Here is a 24,039-nt window from a genome sequence, read left to right on the forward strand (position 1 = left end):
CAACACACACACGCACACGCGCAACCGCATGAATACACAATGACACGTAAATGCAGAAACAAAATATAATTTCGCATTTCTTTATAGGCTTGTCCTTTTATTTTGAACAATCCTATCCCAGATCTGTGCAAACTGTAAAAGGTAACACTCACCTCCCCGTCCACAATACCTCTGAAGACCGCTGGCAGCAGGGGCTGGAACATGTGGGCTCCCAGTATGGGGCTAACCTTTAGAGCTATCTCTACCACCTGCAGAGAGACGGAGTGAGGGAGGATGAGGGACAAAGCTCAAGAGAGGGGAGTAAGGACCAGCAGCAAGGAAAAAAAAAACAAGAATATTACATAGGGAGTACTCAGGAAGGGAACCAGAAAGGGACCCAAAAAAAAAGAGTGAGTGCAAAAAAAAAAAGACGATAAGGATGAAACATAGCACGATAAAAAGACATAAAAAGTGTGAGAGCCACACAAAGACAAAAAAGACTTAGTAAGAGCTTCTCTTTAGAGAGATAGTAAGAGTGCAGAAAATCCTTTTAATTGAGGGTCTGACCTACAGTATGTGGCGTACAAGGTTAGTCCCTTGGGTTTTAGAGTAGAGAGAGAGTCTGTTGAAATTTCTTGAAATCTCTCTACAGCTCTAACAGCTTACAACCAGCAACAAAAAACAAAGCCACAATATGACTAAAGATATTTTTCAGAGTAAAAGATACAGTGACGGAATAAGTGCAGTCTCCGTGTTTATATATACAGTACTGTATGTGGACATGCACTTACATATGCTATACTTGGCTAATACTAATGCAATCCAATACAACAACCCTACAATAATACTACCTTCGTAAGGGTTATAATACTAGTTTGAACCATTTTAGAGTTCAGTCACACATGTGCTTGAGTTAATATTCAAAAAATACCATACCGAGTAGTAATAACACATAAACGTTAATTTAGCCACACCTTATCTCAAAGGACAGGGTGAAAGGGTCTTTCCATCCTCATTAGGCTTCCCATTAGACTACAATATAAATCCGGACCACACCATTTGTAACATTAACAATGACATTTTCACAAATAAAAAACCTCAAATTAGAATATTTAACTCAAAGGTTAGCGACAAAGCCTGAAGCAGGGAGACAGAGAGATTCTGTCTCTATGAGGATGCATGCCTGTGAAATTTGCACTGATTACTCTGATCCCACACTCTGAGTGTGTCAACATGAGGTGAGCTGTTGTGTTTTCACATTGTGTAGGCTGACAGGTTTATTATCTGCTGGCTCTCCCATCACCTGAACAAAGGATTAGCAGGAGCCAGATGTGCAGTGGCTCCACTGCCCTTTATTGAGCTAAAGCTCTATGGTCTCATAGCTACTCTGCACACATATACCCCTGTCTGTGAAGACAACAAATGCTGAGGCATATGAGCATGCTGACCTGTACACACATCTGACTGCATCTAGTTGAAAGTGAAATCGTCAGTGATGAAAACTAGGTCAAAACCTAGAATATGGCTTGCCCGTGTGTGGTCAGTGTGTGAAATTGGGGGATGTAGTTAAACTGTGGTGGTACCACTGTAAACAACTATCAGGACGCCATTGTGTTGTATTTGCATTCTGCCCTGGCAGCCAGTTTCAGCCCTTAATCTGTTTGCTTCTCTCCTACTCTCTGTGCTCACATATACAGTATTTTAATACAGCTCAATTCCAAATATAATTGCTCTCATTTACGTGTTTTTCTGTTTCTGTTGTCAGAAAATGTCACAAGTATGAAATGGTGTCTGAAACGCAGCCTATTAAGACTACATGTCAACTTCCAAGCCACTTCCAAGCTGCTGCTGCTCTTCTGCTAAAATCCTGGTTCTATAACCACGACGGCGTCTGACAGAGTCACCTCAGATAAATTGACGACAAAGACTGTGCTGTGATTGCAGCTATATTTACTTGTGATTTGATCACTCAGAGAAAAAGTTAGAAGCTCAGTCACATCCGCTGCTGTGCAGTCAACTAATTGAGAGGCACAGAGAGCTCGCAGTGCTAGCAGTGTAATAGCGGTGACTCTTTTCTAAGGATAGTAGCTAAGGGACTAAAGGGGTCTCAAAAGCCGTAAATCTAGAGACATAGATGTTAAGTTGGCAACATTGCCTGTAAATTCCCCCTGGTGATTTAATAGAAACTGTTCGTCCCAATTCATTTTGAAAGCGCCAACAATTGGGCGGCAGACTGACCAATGGTGCAACTTCATCACAAACTAAACTCAGTGAGTCACTCAGTGACCTTTGGTGATGTAGCACTGGACCAGCCCAAAATCATAACCACAGTCAATAATTTTGTAATGAATAATATGCTAACATCCTGGGGCTAGGTTTCCTTTTGTATTATTATACAAACCTGAACATGGCTTATCACAGAAAGGTGCTAGAAATAAAAACCTGAGGGACCGCCAATGGTATGAACATGGCTACTGCCTTTAAGTCACAAATCTCCACTGTATCTCCATGTTGACTTCTAGCCCATCCAGTGGTATTTTATGATCAACAGTATCGAAAAACACTATGATCTAGCGAGGCCATGGCTGATGTCAGACGATTAGTAATGCGCATTGATCAGAGCAGTCTTGGTGTCTTGCTGCTGTTACCTGCTCAGATGCAGCATTAAAAATTGTAACACAATTTTTTTGAAAAGAACCAACTTATCTAAATAACTGTGATCAAGTTCATTATATTGTTTAGGTAACACCCTCATTAGCTGCTCACTTAAGTCTGTTATTTTGATATACTGTACATGCAGCTGGCCAGAGACAGCAAGCTGGCCGAGGTAACATATAATAAATAATTTATTAGCTGTAAGAATGTCAAGGGTCCTCTTGCATTATAATCTGCTGTTGATTCACGAGCAGCCTGTCTGTGTATGTTTGTGCTTCTGTGTATCTTATGCTACTTCCAGTACATTTACTCTTCACTTGGCCAAACAGCCAAAACAAACTAACACTGAGGTGGAACTTAAGAAGGGAGATGAAAAATGAAATCTGAGAAAAAGAATAAACAAAAGCAATAAAGGTCTGAGTGAGGAAGGAAGTGACAGTACCTTGAGCACTTGGACCTGTCCCTCATTCGTGATGTCTTTCAGCAAATCACAGAAGGATCGACACAGCGATTCTGCATAGCTCTGGAAATACACAAATCCAAACATATGGTACATAATGTATGTGGATCGGTGTCTTTTCATTTCTTTATATATTAGTGTTTCACTTGTCATACAGCATGTTTGAGTGTCTCACCTGCAGGAACTCTGTGGCAGACAAGTACATGTAGGCATTAACGATCTGAAAGCAGGTACGCAGGTTCTCGGAGCTCAACTCTGAAACAGAGCATCAGATGTTGCACTTTACCAAACTGGAGCGAAGGGTTTAATTGATTGATGCAACAAGGAACAGAAGAAGCAGGCACAGAGGGAGGATAGAGCCACTAACAAAAAAAAAAAAAAAGAAAATAGCTGGACAAGTCTGTTTAGTCGTCTAACACAATGGGGCTGCACTGCATAATGGATGGATGGTCTTACAAGCTTTGTTCACTCAGAGTAATAATTAAACACTCATGTTTTACTTGGGGAAATGTTCAGTGTTTGCAGCGTCGTGGTTAAAGATTATGAAATATTGCCAATTTCCTCCACTACGACTCAAACTATGAATCAAAAAATTAAAAAACACATGAGAAGTCCATGGGGAGGTGTATTTTTAACAGGCAGTATTTCCAGTTATCTTTAATATTAGGGCAGAGCAAACTAAACCTTGACAATGAGGCACCTCAAACAAATAAAATAATTCAATGGTAAAAAAAAAAAATCCAAGGAAAAAAAAAAAAGGTGCAGGATCCTTTTTGGCTTTCAAGATGACAAAATGAGACAATAAGCTCTCTGGATATGTACGACTATGCTGGTGTTACTAGTAGCTTAACTAGAAGAAATATTTTCATATTCATGAAAATGCCATCAAGGACACAAACTGTATCTTCACTCTGTTAACAGCTACTTTGGATGTTTTATTAAAACACGCATTTGAATTCATCTGGTTGCACTCTTACTTGCTAAAAGGAAATTCAACCAACAAAAAAAAAAAAAACCAACAAAAAACCTGACCTATCATTGCGATGCAAAAAGACCTGCAGGATGAGCTGTTTTTTAACCACTCAGTTCAAGACATTCCATGATGCAACAAATGAACATTGCAGCAATAGCTTTGTTTGCCTGCAAGAAAGATCAAGTGGCCGTTTATCCGCCAGCATTAATGAGAGAGGTTGTGAGGCTCTTTAACAAGAACTGAGTCTAAATTATTAAACATACTGTTGCCTGTGAAACACCATTATCTCTGCATTAAATATGTTCTACTGTGTCTCTGATGTTTGTCTGACCTTTGCTGTCTAAGCTAATTTTACCACAGATGCAGTGAAGACTCACAGATCAGTGCTGGATAAAAACGTGGAGTTGCTGTACATGCAGTGTATGTGTAGTACTCTTTTTGTGTGTTACAGACTACACTTTAAATGTGTGTTAATTTCTATCAGCAAAGAGGTTATAACGCATAAGGCTACATTCAAACTGGATTTAAAAAGCCCCACAACCACAACCTGAGGATAACAGTAACAGTGGAGACAATGGCTGCTGTAAAAATAAAATTAAATTAAAATAAAACACAAAAGAAGTCAGAACATTTAAACATCATAAAAGAGGAGCATTGTTCTAACAAGCTCCTCACAAAACTTCTCACTCTGAAAAAGTTGACCATGAGGCAACAGACAGGGGAATGATTTAGGAAAGAGAAATCAAATGCCCTCAAGGTAACACTACCAACACAAAACTTTTTGGGCCATTTGCAGACAAAGAATTGACTTTTGGCCTGTAAGTATGTGTGCTGGAGTCTGAAGCCAGTGTAGCACCATTACTCTGACTGTTAGTGGCCTCTCAGTCTGACTCACTGGATGTAGGCTGTGGGTATAAAGTCTCCCCGATGGGCAGACATACCCACACTTTTAGGGTTGATACAGGCTTTAGGGGAGCACCTATTTGAGGCAGCATCCTCCTCCTTTTCTGCTTCGCCTGTCTGTTATCATTTTTAAAAATGCTCCTACAGGAAACAATAACAACAACCTTAAAGTTAGCACACGTACTCCCTGAAATCGGTAACTTTCGATGAAGATTTGGATCATGCGATCACACAGTCAACATTTGTCCTTGCTGTTTTTTGAGGTGTTTTCTTTGCGGGGAATTAGCCATTTTAATGACAGTGCTCATCTCCGCACGTGCAAATGTTCCCCTACAATAAGGTCCCCTCTGACACTATCACTAGGCAGTGAGAGTAAAGTGTTAAATGAGTACTGTCTAATCATACACTACAACTAACATATACACAGTTACACAGTAAGATATAAGTTTGACAGTAATATAAGCTGACAAGGCAACAGACCTTAACACCTTGAATAGCCCTTATGTGTGGAAAGATAAGCACTGACACTTGCACAATAAATATACAGACAGGTGAGAGGTGAGGAGGCAAGAGAGACTGAGAAAAGCCTCAGTTCCACAGAATGGAATGGAAAGATGGGCAGAGAGGAACACTCACACACACCTGCACGCTGACACTACCGCTCCAGAACAGTCACCCAAACACAGCATCTACACATACACTGAGACTAACATCTGCATGGAAGGTTTGAAAGTAACACTGGCCGACGGGGTAGCTGACTCACACACCTAGAATAATTATTCACTTCATACAAGTTGAAAGGGTAGCTAATCGTAACATCTAGAATAGCAGTTACTTCCCTGTAAGCACAAAAAGGGAAAGATATAATAGCTCTATATGAATATTTGCATATGTAAAACAATACCTCACTGCAGGCTTAAAATTCAGGAAATCTGATTGTGTATAATATTTGGTTTGGGTGTGAATGAAGGTGCAGTAATTCTTTTGACAATAATTGTCTAAGTAGTAATAAAGGAGGTCCAGTGTGGCCATGCTAGTTCGTACAGGTGCAATTAATGTTGATGTATGCAGCATGTTTTCTCTAGCCATCTGCCCGCCACAGTAAGGTAATGAAGATAATGTATGCTGCCATCTGTTATCAGTGCAGGTACACAATGTATTCCAGGGGCCTATTTAGTCAGCACATCAGCCAACCTGAATATTCAACAGTACAAACACAGTATGGAGCAACATCACGCTAAACACAGGCAGAAACAGGAATAAGCAGAGACAACAAAGGACTGATGGCCAAAAACGCCAAAAGGACATCAAACGTGCAGTAAGGCAAGTGGTCTGCCGTTTGCACTGTCATTTTGTGCACTACACTGATTGTAGTATGGCCATCGAGACGTTGAGCATCATTGGGAAACAGACAGGAAAAAGACAAAAGCTCAACTACAGCAAATGCTTTTCTGTGGTCACGACAGGCCATTCATTTTTCCAAAGAATGAAGCTAAGGCAACAGATTGCTTAACAGTGGGTGAACAAGGACACGCGGTTTCATCGGACAAGGAGAGCACAACAGGTCCGCAGTACTGCAGAGGAGGTGAATGAATGATCATGAGTCTTTTCTGTGTCTGTAGATACTGCAGTGGCTCCTAATGAACACTAAGGGGTAGGTATGTGAACTGTGTAGAAAGAGTGAGCGATTTAGTGAGTGCATTATTTATTTATTTTTTCTTAAAAACTTCCTTAGAGGCTCTAAATCAGCACTTCTACTGCGCTTATATTTCTTTCCCTCTCACGCAATATTGCCTGAGGTATCTACCAAGCTGTCCTTGTTTTAAGTAGTTCACTGTAAAACGAACAACTATCCTCTATGAGCACTAAAAGATAAATTTTGAGTATATAGTTACCTCAAACCCGATAAACAAACCTGCTCAGTCCTGCAGCTCAAGTCAACAGAGAATGTACAGGCTCATGAAACGTTTGATTTTTCTGTTGCAGTCATGTATTACATTGATTTAACAGGGACTGAAATTCTTTTGTTTTGTCCCATTCAATTTTTCTCATAATGGGAACTAGAAAGGTAAAATGAGGCAGGTGAATGGCTCTGGATAACTGTGTGGAGTTCTCTTCTATCAACACATTCCTCATCATCAAATATTATTAAATCTATTTCAACTGACAGTAATTCCTACTAGCTTCACAATACCTGCTCAAAGTGTAAATTATAGTTTTCAGCAACAAAAAGAACGCTGCAGACATGTATAATTATTTACACAAACAAGCACACACCTGAACACAGGAAGATGCCCTTAAGAAAATAATGGCAATTTAATATAATTAGAGAGAAGCATCATTTAAACGATCTGAGTGTAGGGATGTTACGATACGAGAATTTCAGTGGTTAGGTACCAATACCTTTGAAATTCCACAATTCTTGATACCAAATTCAATAACACCACGTATTGATTTTTTTTTTTTTTTTTTTTTTTTTTTTACACTATTTCAAATGGGTACATTACATCATTGTAGAGCTGTATACAGTGCATTGATTGATGCAGTACCTCCTTGCCCCTCTCTCCCTCTCTCTTTCTCTCACAAACCCATTGACAACAGACCCATAGTCATAGTCGGACTGTTCCATCGGGAGCACCAGGTGAAAACCTGCTGCAATGGTGTTAAAAAAAACAAAAAAAAACATCCACCAAGCTTTTAAAATCCCTGCAAGTCTCTTAACTGACCCTCTCTGTGTGCCTGGGGGCACATGGAAGCATGCTGAATGCAAGGACTGGGCTCACTGACCATGTGATCAACCTTCAGTGAAACTTCAGTGCGGATTGTTATTTGTTCGACACAACATGAGCAGCAATGGAGCCGTATTGTTCAGTTATTTATTTATCACAGCACATGGCAATCAAACTATTTGCAGCACCCGATATGCCCCCAGGTAGGAAACACCAGAGCTCTGATTTAAAAGCAAGTCACAGATCTCTATATCACAAAACATAGTATCTAAAAGTTGAAGATGGCTACAGTATGAGTGACCTGAGCAGCTCCACAACACCACTCCAGCAACAGCTGATCAGCATCTAACATCATGACTTTGAGCTGACATGCCAACAGTAGTGTAAGTGTAACGTTCAGATGAAGAGCCCTGGTAGAAACCTCAGACCACAGTGACTGGTGCTGTTAAGAGCATTTGTCTGTTATGCGCTATACTGCACCAGCTACAGTAACTTTGAAAGGAAAATACAGCTTTACCGCCATGGATATAACCAAAGATGTTAAAAGTTAGCTGAAATAATCTAACCTTATTTAGGTTCATTGGTTTATCTCCGTTGGCAAAGTACGTGCTACATTTGCACGTGTGCTACAGGGCTGGTGCTGTCCTAGTTTTGGGGTTCTTCTGTGTATTATTTCATTTTATTCCTCACCTGGATTATTTCCTGATTTACATGCTTTTGACTTGAATTTTCTTTCTGTTTACTCCCACTCTTTTTTTTCTTCTAATGATATCGCAGGCTTTCATTTTGAATATGAAAGAATAGAATCGCTTACCCTATATCTATCCATATTTAAAAAGTACAAGCTGATTTCTGTGTAGCAAGGAAGAAAAGGGAATCTTTAGCCTTCATAAAGACCACAAAGAGCGCAAGGTACTCACTCTGACACAAAGAGAAATTACAATTTGCACACACAAGCAAAGACGTGGATAAACGCACATTAATTGGACAGATTAATCTGAAAAGCCAGGGACAATTTCTCAGAGGTTAAACACGATGGAAATTCCTAACATGCCATGAAATAGAGTACAGATAACTAAGAGTCAATAAGTGAAGGGTTTACTCTGTTTGACAGGCTAGCTGCAGACCACAGACCTGTTGCTCTGAGACATCTCAACTAGTACACGTACGCAACAATACACCAGAGGGGTTTGTTTAACGACTGTTAATAAAGTGGGGAGTGAAACACTATAGATAAATCCTCAACCTCTGGACAAAGCTTCATAGTTTATAATTAGCTCATAATTGAAAAGTCATCAAAGTGCACATCAACAAAATGAGTCGCTCTGATTGTGATATTTAATCTCTAAATAATTGATCCAAATATGGATCAGAGAACACACTGTGTTCTCTGCTCTGTTGCCTGTGGAAATATTGTTAACCATGTTATCACATCTGAGCAAGGCAATATGATTACTCTCAAAGCCAATTAATCTTCTATCAGCAAAAGTTACATATGCTCCCCTAGCTTTTATTACAGAGGCAAAAAGGGAGGTAAATACATGATTTTGACTGCTTTCTGATCTGCCCCTCCATAATGTTACCACCATAACCACTGTCATTACTTGCCTTGCTGATAAGCTGTGGACATACTGCAGCAATATCCTCTGAAGGAGAGTTCTGTATGAATATCAATACAAGAAGAGGGAGAGGTACAAGTATTCATATAAGGAGGGAAAGAATGAATTGAATTCTCATTCTGGGCTGGAGGTAGGTCAGGCAGCTCAGAGTGCTGAGCCCTGGACTTAATAAGACACCACCCTCACCCCAACCCTCACTGCTGCAAATGAACCCCATGCACCCGAAGTGTCCATATACCAATACAAACAGCCTGACAAAATAACACTGTTCCTGGGTACTGGAAGTGAATTTAAATTCCCTTCTCACTGCCACCAATTACAAATCGGGCTTTTCTGGAAATATACACTCAGTGTCCCTAAAAGATTTTTTAAGTGTTTGGATGGGATGGAATTATATTGAAATGTATTCTAATATTTTGTTCTCCCGTGCATGTAAATTCATAATATGCTTATGAATTAGTCTAAAACAGAATAGGCTGCCAAATCAATACTATGAAAGAATGACATTTTCACAGAGCCACAACAAGAGAGGATACAATTGCCCCCTCTACACACTCGCTCACACACATACACACATCATTCGCTATAATCAAATTGTCACAAAAACAGCTGCTAAAGCACTGATTAAGCTTTTGTCAGTACATCCTTCATAGCCCTGGGCATACAGTGCAAAATCCGCTTTAGTTATCAACATTAACAGGAAAATGAGCCTCACATCTGACTGTGATAACGGCCCCTGAAGTGCTTCTAATGGTTGGTGGGGAAACAACTAAAATTTTGGTCATCTACCAACCCAATCTTTGCTTTGCAGTATGTGATGGGGTTGACAATGTCATTCAAGCCAGCCAGATAGACGATGTTTGAGCTGAGTGAAGCCCTATGGTGGAGCTGCAACAGTCATAAAGTGCTTTAATGCATAAAACTAAATGAAAAACTGACTCATATTTCTATTTAATTTAACATCTGAGAACACAAGGAGATAAGTCAAATCACCATTTATTGTAGGGTGCTGATGAGAGCTTGCTGCACTCCTTTAAGTACAGAGATGGCTTACTTTGCCAGGTTTTACCGTACACAAAGGAAAAACGTGAAAAACAACACGGCCAACAGAAGCCTCAGCTACAGTTGCAAGATGAGAAGCGAACTCCCTTTAGTGCTCGAGTGAGTAACTCTTGGATGAGTAATCACGCTTGAGAGAAGCGAGAAAAACTCAGCAGGGGATTCAATGAAGTGGCAAAAATCAACTTTACTGTGAGACCCCCATGTATGAGATGACAGCGATGATGAGTAAGAAGAATACTCCCAACACTGTGTCCAAGGTTGAACAGGGCAAATGAGTATAATGAGATTTAGACCTTCAAAAAAAAAAAAAAAGGATAATGATAATAGATCATCATGATATCAAACTTTAAGAAAAATGACAGGAAAGATGAATACACAGAATTGCTACATATATACTGTCAACTCAGATCTAACTTCTCCCATTCCTGCATTAAATATCAAATATGCCCAATGTCTGTGAGAGCTGTAATCAATGTCATTACTTCAAGTTGAGAAGGCGGTAATAAGAAGGTTGTCCTCTGATGGGAATGTCCAGATTGATCCATGGAGCACATTAGCTGGGCAGTTAACTGTGAGTCTACATCCTGAGGAATGTTAGTTCCCTCATGGAGCTTTCATATGAAATGCATGGGGCTGAAACCTCTCTCAATGCAGTATCATTGATCTTGTTGCGATGGTCTGACAGGCACTCGGCTGCACCAGTAACTGCTAATTGATCGGATGTTCATTAAGCAATGCTTTGCACTTCTCAGTTTTGTTCTGTTATTACTTTAAAGCCACTTCAGCAAGATCACATTGCAACTGTCTTTTCTAATTTATTCACCTTAAAATGCAAAGAGACAGACTATTAGTTCAGAAATGACTAGTCGGAAATTAACCACAGGCTATTACGATAATTATTTAGTCATTTATCGAGCAAAGTCCCCAAGAATTTGCTGGTTCCAGCTTCTTTAAATATGAAGATCTGAGCTGATTATCTCTGAAATTAAGTATTTGAAGACATTGTGGACTTGCAGAAATTGGGAAGGCCATTTTCTAAAATGTGAAGGACCATACCATTAATCAACTGAACTGAAAAAAAAAAAAAAATCAGCAGATGATGATTATGAAAATAATCATTTTTTTTCTTCAGCCCTTAAGGCTATTATTAGAGATGGACCTTTATTCCTAATCTTCCTTGTTTTGCAAGATAACTTCAAAAACATCAAATTTTACTGAGGAGCCTCCATATTTTGTCATATTCTCCAGTTGTTGCTACTCTTTGTTTTAAAGGAAAACTCTTTATTTCCTCCATCTGTTTCAGATTGAGGCCCTTTAGCAGTTCAGTAGCCATAATGCCTTTGACAGTAAAACAGCAATAAGTGTTGAGTTTCTAGACATTCAGACAAATAGCAAAATAAAATAAAATGGCATGGAAATGAATGGATACTTTAGTTCTATCACTTGCTCACACTGGCTGGTACAATGCCAACAAAGACAGAACTTCCCTGCTTACTCTCCATCATCACTGGTCAGAGCACCACACACAGCTGAAATGTGACCTAGTTCAGAGTGGTGACAGTGATAGGGAGCGTAGACTCACAATTTAGCCAATGTAAGGCTCTAGACATTCAAATGAGGGAATTTGCTGCTCCAATTTAGCAATGATGGACGGAGGCTCTTTATCAGGCAGGCCAGGCCACATACCTGGCAAGCTCCAACACCATGCCGAGCCAGACTCTCCCAATGGCCCACATCCCTTCACTGCTCACTACAGACTAAATAAATGAACCACCGGATGTTCTGGTGAAAACCTGCCAAAGATGATGACTGACCAAAGTTTCACAAAAAAGACTAAGGCTAACTGAAAAAAATAAATAACTAAATTTTAAAGCCAACTTAATTTCCATCACTGAAAACTTTCATCAGTGTATGTAAATAAATGCATGTGTGTTGAAAGGAAAATGTTCCTCTTCTTATTTTCGTGTTCACAGTGCTAAAAGGACGAATGCATTTAAAACTGTGCTAATTCATTCTGACCTGTAATCACATCCGAGCTATCACCACAACAGCTTTGCATTTTCCTTCTTAGACTTGTGCTGACAACCTAATTACATATAATGTGATTAATGTGCTTTAAATGTGCTATGCAAACTTGAGAAAGAAAAAGTGTTTTTCACAACAAGAAAGACAGAGGCGCAGGGAGAGGGAACAAAGGGTGGTGAGAGTACTAAGTGCTGACAAGTGGTTGTAATTTTAAAGTTTTGTGGGCTGGATTATTCCAGTAATCAAAAGAGCATCAAGCACAGCCTGTTAACTAGCTGCACACATGCAAATGTTGGAACTCGTAAATGCTACGAAAGGTGAAAACACTTGCTGATGGAGAAGGATTGTGTTAAAATGGGGGATAATAATCAAAGAAAAGCTATAATGATAGTGAAAAACAATAGCCTGCCACCACACTCCTACAGAATTTCTCTTGAGAGGAGAACAAGGGGGTTTGGGTTCATTCAAGTGGAGATAAAAGGCAGTCTGAACTCTTATCTACAGAGGTTCAAAGATCACTGTTGATGCTGAGAATACAATCTCAGATTGGTTCAAAGGTGATAAAAAGCACCAGAACCTCTATTAAATGGATCCTGTGTTTGGATTGTTTTCCCAACTTCTGCTTGGGAGGCCAGGAATGAACCTTAAAACTCAACTATTAAGTGAATAAGAAGTCACAGAAGAAGAAGCAGGCTTTGACAAACAGTATTACAGTAAGTAAGCATGATGTAAATGCAGCTTCTGAGCGTGTCAACGTGTAGGCACATAGTGGTTGAGACTGCAGTGAAAGCTGCTTGAACTGAGGTCACATTTTTCTCATGAATAGACAAATGTGACTTGCACATTAAAGCAAAATGGTTGGGACAAGGGACAAAACACCTCCACAATGTACTTTCCTATCATTTTCCGTTTTGTACTTTACCAATGGGATGCTGTTAGCTTGTATCTGGAGAGGTGTGAAAGCTTTTTCCTTTTCTTTGCCTTAATGTGTCTGTCATAGCCAGAGAAAAGCAGCACTCATCTCCACTAAACCAAATATTGAAAAAGGTAAGAAATGGAACAAGTCTCCACAGTAAACACAGAAAATGCTAATAATACTAAGAAAAACCAAGTCACAAAATGAGCATATTTCCATTATGTTATGTCGACCTAGATGGAATGTGTGTACAGCAGGATATCTTCTCAGGGGAGCACAATATGTTGCCAGGTTTGATAAGAGAGAATTGTTCCTTATTTTTACAGTCCGATACTTTTCACACATTGTTGGATCACTAAAACAAACAACACATTGTAAGGTCCAATATATTAGTCATATTACAACAACAAAGCTCTAATTTGAGCCCATTTCTTTACGATCTGAGGTGAATGGTGCTGACAAATGAATCCAGGCAAAGCTCTCTCGTTATTATGTACACCCATACAACCCTCAGTTGAACTAATCCTTTCTATACATCCTTCAATCCTGGATTCTGTGCTTCCACCTCCATCTGTCAACCTCTAACCCTACATCATCTTTTCTCTCAATGCGTTGCCACCTTTCATTTCATTTCCCTCCATCTGAACTTAGTTTCTCTGTTCTTCAGTATTAAGCCTTCTTGACAGTTTTACATCCCTTCTTCCCTCCTTCAATCCATCATTAAAGCCACTTACACCAGTTACATGGCAGCTGATCAGTGGGCACTGATTATTTGACAGATCTTCATCAGTCATGCTGAGGCGATGAGGACTCACATTCTCTCAGTCTCACTACGATTCTATACATTTGTCATTTGTCTTATTAGTCAACTTTTTTAAAAATTCTTCCTAGGTCTTCTTTGTTTGTAGAAACAGATGAATGCTCCATAAAATGTTTAAACATTGTTGTTACAGATTCACAGTGTGACAACCCCTTACCACGTTCCTTAAACGGGATTTAAAAAGCTCAGCATTTCTTTTCAGTTTGCCAGTTCTGGGATTTTGCACACCTTTGTGCCAAAGTAGTTGTTCTGCATAATTGTCTGTGACTGAACTAAAATCTTAAATAGACTAGTTGTGCTGCTTTGTAAAGAACAAGAAAGAAAGCTTTCCCTTTTCTGCTTTGGTTCATCGCCTTCATTTACCTTTTTGTGTTCTGCACTAGATCAGAGTGAATAAAGGGGCTCTCTTATCTTTCCATTCATCCATGTCCAAGATCCTCAGAGCACACCTCCAATGTATACCCTTTCCTTTCATGTCACTTCTTCTTCATTCATTTTCATCCACCACCTCCTTCCCTTTTCTTGATCCTCTCTAATTCCGTCCTCCTCCATTTCTTCCATCCATTGCAGCCTTCCTGAGTCCTTTACTCCTCTGTGTCCCATGGATCCCCATCCACGCTATAAATGATCAAACGCTCCAGTAAGCCAATAAGGCTACACCAGCATTCATATTAGTCTGACTCACTCTTTACGTGCAGAAGCACCAAATCAATGCTGTTCCTCATCACGGTGAAGGCCACACACACATTCGCCTCTACACACTACCGCAAGTGAGGTGTCCCAATGCTCCAGGCCTGTGATAAATCATCCAGCCAGCTCTATTCAATCTGCCACCACTCGCAGCTGCCTGCAGACCCAAAGAAGTGGCGCTAATGCCTTGAGGCTGCTGCAAATCCACAACTGTGATCTTTACAAGCTACAATAGTGCAAATTGATAATTCTATGCAAATTAAGTCCAAGTCAATGGATTGAATCAACTTTCTTTCCTCATTCTCTAAGGTTCTCTGCGATTTGAACAAATTTGACTGTATACTGATGATTTGTTCTTTGAGATCGTGCAGCTTTTTTACTGTGTTGATGTGAAATGATGTGTGTGTCTCTTTTCTGAACCTCACACACAGTCTAACACATATTCTTATTACACAGGAAGCTGTAATTTGACCTCATGCTAATCACTTTATGCAAAACACATCATTAGTTGCATCCTTCTTTATGTTATTGTGATACTTCACTTTCCTACCACTAATTCAATATATATTTATGCAAAATGCTCTGGAAAACTCCCAACTCATTTTGACACACACAAGTACAAAACGCACCCACATAGCCGGACAGACTAGCAAACAAAGAAATTTCATCGAGCTCACCCAACAAAGCTGACATGTTCTGGAAAATTCTGAGCAGCTCCGGCGTGACGGCTGGGCTGTTCTCCAAAGTCACCAACCTGCATGATGAGAGGGAGGGAAGGAGGAGAGCAGGCGGAGGAGGAAGTAAGAAGAAAGGAGAGGAGAGAGAGCGCGCAAAGGAGAGAACAAAAACAGACAATGGAAGTTAAAGACATGAGAGGTGGCAAAAGAAAATGGGAAGAGAAATACAGCGGGAAAAAATTACAGAGACACAAAGAAGAGGACATGGTCATCACCAAGGTGGAAAAAAATAATGTATGGGGAAGTGGGTGTAAAAGAAAATGGAGGAGGCAGAAGAAAGCAACGTCAGGGATTTGCAAAGTGCAAAGACAAATCTGATGAAAAGAAACCCGTTACATAAATTTCTTGTTTAATCAGTGACAAAGTGTTGACAGTCAAGCAAATTGATCTTTGGAGGATTTTGGACAGACTTAGTGAGTCATTTTAAGTCAGAGAGTTTCTGTAATATAATAGACTTTTTATATTACACTTCTAATATATATCTATATATTTTTTGCACACAAAATATTCAGTCAAAAAAGACTTAACATCTATATTAAAATATGGCAATGGTATGAATTCACCAGGCCTCTTCCTCACCTGCAGTCATTGGGCAATGGATTATCAAAGTCATGTATTCACTGAGATCTATGAACATGCTCTGAGCTTTAACTTTTAACTGCAGCAGTGAGGCCATTGACCACTCATAAAATTGGCTTGAAATCATCAAAAGGTTTCATGAGATGGAAAGACTGAGTTTCATAGTGAGACCAAGAAAAGATTAATATATCGCAAGATGGACAAAATGGATAACATATTTACTGGAATGAAGAAGGAGGTTGGTGTATTTTCTCAGGTCATTCTCACTTTTCAAAATATGATTTCCCTTCCTTTTTACTGTGTGCTCTGCAATTTATGAAAACTTAGACAAATTATGCAGTGCTGTATAAAGAGCCCCTGTCCATAATCCATCCAATGTAATGTTTTGTATCTGGATGTTGTGGATGTTAGGGGGGCCCTGGCAACAATGTTGTCGGATTACGTTGTTGTTCTCTAACTAATAAAATCAAAAACCTTCCTAAAATGTCACATTTAATGCTGATAGGAAACACTAAGTGATCAAAAAGACTAGGAAAAGGCTTGTGGATTTCAAATGCAACTGATCAAGAGGATGCAACATGAACAACTGACTCGCACACTACACAAACTGAAAAGGACAAGATGTACAGATACTGAGACACATAGAGGAAAACCAGCTGATAAAAGCAAGAGGAAATGACAGTGACTTTGTAAACAAAGCAAACAAATATTTAGGGCACAGCTGATTATCACACAGGATAAACGACAGGACAGAGACGTTAGACTGTGGCTTTGTGCTACAAGCACACACGGCATGCTGAACAGTGCAGCTCTCCGCAGGGACAGACAAAAAAAAAAGGAGATTAAGGATGTTAAAAAGCAAAGAGACAACTGGAGCATACTGTTTTGCTGCAGATTCTTGAGACAAGCTTTAATATAGCATGTGTCCAAAACAGTAACATAAAGGCGAGACTGAGATCCATATAAACTATCAGCAGCTTCATTACCAACCTAGAGTGGTTTCCAGTGAAAGACATAATTCAAATAAGATTTCATGGTCAGTCTACTTAGTGCTACTTATCCGCAAAGTGTTGCATTTGGTGGAAGTGCATTTGGTTCGCATATATGTACTCAAAGTGAGTCAGTAAATGAGGCTGATGACTAATACGACAGAAACAGACTGAGTGAACTGAGGGACAGGGAAAGGAGATACAGACAGCTTTAGTCAAAGTATGCATGTGTAGGGGTGTGTATGCGAGTGTGCTCTGAAGTATGCGGGAGGAAATGAAATCACTAAGTGCTTCATTAATGTCTGCCATGTTTGTGTTATGGTTTGTTTTGGGTTTTTTTTGTAACTCATAAATGGTAATGTACTGTATGTAAAAGCGTGTCCATACCAAAGCTCCAGTCCATCCTCCAGCAAATACACATGTGGTGGTTGGGAAACATCAGTGCTCAGCTGGATGACAGGAAGGAGGAAAGGGTACAGGTTCTTACTCTCTGCCCCCAGGCCCTGTGAGAACACACAGAAGCAGAAGGTTGATGCCAACCTCAGCAGAGTGGAGCAGGTTAGCTGTATAGAAAAGTTCAAAATACCATTGCTGACCCTTTTCCATCATTACACACTTTGTATTGCTGAGCCCATTGCCACCATGCTCCACAAGTGGCTTATTGTGCTTATGTTTGACTGCAAAATATTTGCCTTTCCACAGTGGAGGTGGACTGGTTGAGGAAAAAGCTAAGGTGTCACTGCAGGAGCTAAATCACTGTCCATGTAATGGTCATACACATTTGAATGGCATTTCAGGTGACATGGGTCAAAGTAGCAAAAGACAGAATGTTCCTTTGGGAAAAATTGCTGCTATGAGTCTAATGCACAAACCACTTTGTTAACACATGAACACTCACTGGACACAAATGTGAGCCTACACTGTGAGGTGGAGAAGGGGAATGAGCAGCTGAGAGTGTGTCATCTTGACCTCTACAGTACCACGTGGCTTTTATCTCACGGAGGACCACCGTCGAGAACAGTGCAGCTGGGAACACAGCTGAAGACTTAAAAACCAAACCAGTTCTGAAAACACATCGTAACAAACACTGCAGTAGATTTTACTAAATGGGCCTCTGATGCAGTGGTTGGCACCATTGCTTCACAGGAAGACAGTTCTGAGTTTGAACCTGCAGGCCAGGTCTGGGCCTCTCTGTGTTCAACTTGTGCCTGTGTGGGTTTCCTCTGGGTGCTCCAGTTTCCTCCAACAGTCCGAGAAGAGCAGGTTAGCTTAATTGACGACTCTAAATTGTCTGTAGGTGTGAATGTGAGCATGAATGGTTGCTTGTCTCTATGTGTCAGCAACTGGTGACCTGACCAGGATGTACCCCACTTCCTGTCCATTGTCAGCTGGGATTGACTCCTCCTTTGCAACCCTCAAAGGACAAGTGGTATAGCATAGCTAAAGAAATGAGGAAAAAGTACAAAATAACTAACTACAATGAGCTGTTTTTCTCAGAATAAAGCAATGTCTCTTAATTTAAATATTGCGACTTCACTTTGCTCACAAGTTCAACCATTATTTATTTTCCAATCTTGTGCTTCGTATTGTAACAAATTGTGGATTTTTTATTTTATTTTTTTAAATCATATATTCTGAAAATGTCCTGGATCTACCACTACGATTGAGCTCCATGAAAAAAAAGTATTGAGTATAGAGTTTAGAGTGGACTTCATAAAAGAATAACCTACCCTTGAGCAAAACTGTCAGCACAGTCAGTACAAACATAAAAAAAGCATAAAAAAACATTAAAAAATGTTTTTAAATCCATGGTTTTGACACACCAACACCATGTTTAGCCTAGTTTATGAATTATGCCCTCTGAAATATCCTTTCCCCTTGGACCATCACTTCCATCTTCTTCACACATACCCTCAAACTCTTGTCTGTCAATGAAAACTTACCCACTGTCTGACACCATGCCCTTTCAAAGCACCCGATCACACCGAGTTTTTCTCAGCCACTTTGTATATTCACAGAAAACACTCACAAGAGGAAGTGGTAGTGGTGATGTGCGGGGGTCGGCAGCTATGGGGAGAAGATACAGGTGTGTGCGTGTTTGTGTATGTGTGTGCGTGTGTGGGGTAACTTTGGAAGAATTAATCTGTCAAATCTGTCCCAGAGGATCCAAAGTAGTGTTTCTGAACTGTCAACATAGTTTCACTGATGGCATGACATTAATTTAGTCTAAATATGCTCTCTCCTGCATCTATGTGGCCATGAAAGAGAGAGAGCTCTTGTGAGCTTAAGAGTTGGCGTAATGCTGACAGATCATTCACAGCCTGGCACAGACTGGTTTATGCCAGTTCCAGATGGAAATCAAACAGTTAAAACACACATTTGGCAATGTCTCATCTCCAGCCTGCCGTGAGAAGGTCAGTGTCTGAGCAATGCAAAGTGTCTTTGGTATCAAGTGCGGTTGATTATTGTCACACGTTCCAAATTCTGTCAGTCTGGACAAGAAGCATTCCGCAGTACATGAAGTCTTCCAGAGTGCCAACCAAATACAGTTAAGTTTGAGTTTTCACTTTGTTCATTTTTGTCCTCACCAACTTTCACCCTTTTACCACCAGTCACCAGTTTGTAGTCCACTGCATGCACAATGTTAGAGGGGTGAAGAAGAAGCAATCTGAACCAAGAAGTAAGCAAACTCAAGACCTCAAAACCTTACTTTGTTCTTTCTGTATCATCAGCATTATATCATACAGTATATATTAAAATTTCAGTTAGCATGTGGCAACACGGTTGACTGAATCGTGCCCCTTCAGCTGTGCACCCTCAATACCTCATGCAGTTTTCCTTATGTGTACTTATATTACTCTCTCAAAGGGACTATGTCTATTACTGAGCGTTTCATGTCCTGCTGTGAAGCAATTTAGCAGCAGTCACACAGGGGTCCAAGTCTTACTGCGGGCTGTTTCAATGCTGTGGGGAGAGCAGCGTCGGTCCTTGACTATGTTCTTCGTAAAGTCAGTTAGTGATAAACCGGATTGATATTAAGGCAAATTATTCAAAATAAACAGCAACATGTGGCCAGACAAGTAAAGTCACACTTATAGCCAGATTCACTGAACAGTGCCACATGTCACACTGCACAATCTGGTAATTCCACTCATAATGAACAATGCATAATAGCATAATAAACTTTAAATGAAAAGAGCTCTCTAAGAACGATTAATTAAGTTAATCCTCAGTATTATTCGTGTAAATAGCTTTTTGTTAGTGTTTTGCTTATTCTAATTCCAATAATTTTGTTAATGGGCTCCTTTTCTTGTAATCCTGGGGGAGACACAAGAGCTGGCTGGCTGAGAAAGCGGAGTGAGCGAGCTGAATCTGTGCTGTGGATCAAAATCAGAGTAGTGTATTTGGTTCATTCAGGCAGTAAACTTCTAGTTGACAGCAATATATGAAAAGACTGACAAACATCTAAGGTTGAGCTTCTGTAACAGTGCTCTTGAGTAACATAGTCATGTAAAGCTTAACACTGTGCACCCGTCACAGATGACTGGAAAGGAAAAAACACTTTTGGAATTTGTCTGAATGGCATTTCTATTTAATTGGTGTACAAATATTGGTACAAATATTTATTGGTGTTTAAAGTGACGGTTACTTAAAAAAAAAATTTAGCTAACGGGTGGTACAGGTGATAAGTTAGGTGAAACACACACGCACACAAACAGAAAACAGAAGCAAAACATAAGAAAAACTGCAGCTGTAACGCTCATAGCCTGCAGGTGGAGCAAGTGTTGAAAGTGTAGCAGCTGTTACTGTCTAGCCTGCAGGGGGCGACATCAGCACTGTGACAACTGCAGGTCTAAAATCCTGCTGCTGCCTCTCAGTGGGTGGTGTAGTTCAGCAACTTCTCTTCCACATTATCTACAGCCTGTTACACTCGTGAATTTATGAGTGGGGTTAGAACTAGTTTAACATGATGTTTCACATATGCAGAAAAAAAAGGAAGAAAAATTACACACAGGCAAACATAATACACTCGCCTAATTCTGCTCAGCTGACAAGGATGTTTCTATACAAAAACACTGAGTATATGCATGCAGTCTTTAACATGGAAACAGGGGCGCTGCAGTGGCCTAATGGTGGCTTTCTCTTCCCAACTTTCCCATCTCTACTATGGCTGTCAAGTAAAGACAACAATATAAAACATGTCTTAAAAAGAAAAAAAAAAAAAAAACAGCATACCTGTACTAGGTGGATGAGTGTAGTGAGTATGGCACATCGAAGCATGTTGTGTTCTTCAGACTGCTTCCAGAGCAGCGGCAGGTACTGAACCAGACAGCCTACATATGGCCGGATCTGAAGCAGAAGAACATGAAATGTCAAATAGGAGGAACATAATACTGTTCAATTCAGAAGTCTTATTTGGGAGCAAGCAAAGGGAAACTGGTGATTGTTGGTGTCTCAGCAAAGTACTATGTCTATTCATCAGATACATACACACACATTAAGATTACGCAAGCAACTGCTTATTTGGTCTAAAGGGTTATTTTCTATAAAGGATTAAAAAAAAAAAAGAGAAACTATGATGCAATTAGTGTAACATCTCTCCTCAAAGCTTTGTGTAGTTTTCTCAGAAGTGAATCCAGTCTCTATCAACCCAAATCAGCTGTTTCATAACATGCTTCAGTGGAACGGATGTGAAAAGAAAATATTAGACAGGTAGTTGAAAATACAGTACAACAATACATTTTCTACTTCAATGAAAATCAGAACTCCACTGAGATGATGTCTTGGTGCGTCAACTATATAGTCGCTACAAAGCACTAATGGCAGCCGATTTGGCCGTCACATGATATATTTGTTGATCCAGGGTAAGCAGCAGCAACAATCAGAGCTGAAATTGTGTGTAATCCTACTACAATAAATGGTGATCGATTTGTGTGTGTGTGTCTGTGTAACTGCTCCATTTAAGAAGCAGCTAGGGGCATGACATTTTGTAGGAATCAATTTCTTAATGAGGACTTCCAAATGACATCAAGTTTGCTCCGTTCAGTTGATCCCCGGTTCTGTTCTTTTCTCCCTTGTGCATATACTGTGTGATATACAATACTCTGCTGTAGTGTAGGACTACTTTGCTCCTGTTTTATTGGACTATACAGTCTACATCATGCCTAAAAGAAGCTATTAACAGCAACAGCACAGTCAACAAGAGATTTGTGCACAGCACCAAATCTCCAGAGAACTCAGTTCATTATTCTTTAATACAAGAAAATGAGAGAGTTGGCATCTACCTCCCGAGACCAGTGTTTGCTAAGGGCCAGCTCTACACAGCCTCCTCCAGGGGGAAAGAGAGCCACCAATGTTACTTAGGGAAATGAGGAAGAATTAACAGACAACATTGCTGCTATAATTCTATTAATTTGGCAAATGATCTCATATCAACTGTCAACAAATCCTAAAGTCTTGTTTGTTCTCTATGCCTTATTCTCACTTTATTTGTTTGCACAATCTCAGAGTGAAGGAAGGAAAACAACATGTGTAAGGAACAAATAATAACTATGGCCTTAATATCCAAATATCTAAATTATTATTCCTACACTATCTTGTGACAGTTGTGCGTGCATGTGTGTGCCTTTTCAAATATGTACCATGCACCTTTTGCCACATCCCTTCCAAATTTACCATTCATACTGCGCCAACGTTTGCTCATGGCACAAAATACATAAAATGCAAGAAGAAATCCAAGGGAAATCGAGGACACAAGTGGTAAGAGCAATAACACAGAACACAGGCTCAAAATATCTCACAACCTCAGTTGGGTAAAAGATACCTGCTGGATCACACAATGGACAAATACGTCAATGGTTTGTTGAAGTGGTGACAACTGGCTGAGCTAAGATTTTACATTTCTTCTCTCTCCTGTGAGGATATGATATTGTGCATTTTATTACAAAAACTTGACACCCATGTGCACAGTTGATCTTATCCAACCTACTTTTATCTGAACCAGTGCTACATGCTTTAGCAAACCTCCAAAAAATCTTTTTGTAGACTTTTGTTTTTAAAAATCTGGTCAAACCCCAGGTGGATGCCGTCACTCTCCTTCCTGTGATATTGGAAAATGTGATGCCACACCATGTAATTTAGGTGTGTTTGCAGTGTAGCCAGTAAATTCTGAGACAACCAAGTATGGCACTGAATTACAGGCTTCAGAAAGTTTTCTGTCATTCTCTTGTGCTGACTTGTGCTAACCCTTCATATTCCCCTGTCGCGGCTATGTGACCAAGCTGCAGACCCCACACTGGGATTTTTTGCTCAATTACACCTTTATAAGGAGCTGGCTAGGAGTAGACGAAACAGTAAAAATGAAACACGACACACAGCCTCGCGGAGGAAGATGAAAGGGGTGAAAAACAGGCCCACAAACCAGCCTAGAATGACATTTGTGAGATTGACAGCGGAAAAAAGGAGCTAAATCTCATCATATCTGTCATCATATTCATTTCAGCTCAAGCTGCACTCGCGGTTTTAATGGCTGTCTCAGCTGCTGACAGTCTTTGTGGGTTCAAAATCCCTTGTGATAAGGGTTAGAATATTAATGGGGCTTCCACTGACTCTAGAAGTTGAGCCAGGGCCAGTGACTAGGGAAGACTTAACCAGACTGACAGCTCACAAGGATGAAAGCCATTTCTGTGACTGATTTAAGTCAAGGGATCGTTTAAAGGAAGGTGCTTAAAATGGATCTGAAAAAGAATCTTGGGGGGGTCAAGAGGAAGGTTAGTTTCTTAAGGGTTGGCAGTTAAGTGGATCAGAACGACTTATTGGATCCTCAGGAAAAAAAAAAAAATCCACATGGTCACAAAAGCACTGCAGTGGCAGAGGGGAGGCTGTATCATCATGGTTAATGAA

The 24,039-nt window shown here is 40.0% G+C and overlaps 1 protein-coding gene across 2 annotated transcripts in view; it reads right to left on the reverse strand.

The window, feature by feature from the left end:
* ipo11 (importin 11) overlaps nt 1-24,039 on the reverse strand; it is a 116,338-nt gene that overhangs the window by 36,627 nt on the left and 55,672 nt on the right. For both annotated transcript variants that reach the window (XM_071483400.1, XM_071483401.1), the window contains exons 20-25: nt 21,373-21,486; nt 17,524-17,639; nt 15,509-15,585; nt 3,270-3,349; nt 3,077-3,157; nt 153-248 (exon numbers count right to left, since the gene is read on the reverse strand). In XM_071483400.1, the coding sequence (XP_071339501.1) occupies nt 153-248; nt 3,077-3,157; nt 3,270-3,349; nt 15,509-15,585; nt 17,524-17,639; nt 21,373-21,486 (564 nt within the window). The remainder of the gene's footprint in view (nt 1-152; nt 249-3,076; nt 3,158-3,269; nt 3,350-15,508; nt 15,586-17,523; nt 17,640-21,372; nt 21,487-24,039) is intronic.

The sequence above is a fragment of the Trachinotus anak genome, unplaced genomic scaffold (genome assembly GCF_046630095.1).
Source record: "Trachinotus anak isolate AG129_WGS33_773 ecotype Australia unplaced genomic scaffold, CSIRO_AGI_Tana_v1 ptg000008l, whole genome shotgun sequence".
Classification (NCBI taxonomy): Eukaryota; Metazoa; Chordata; class Actinopteri; order Carangiformes; family Carangidae; genus Trachinotus; species Trachinotus anak.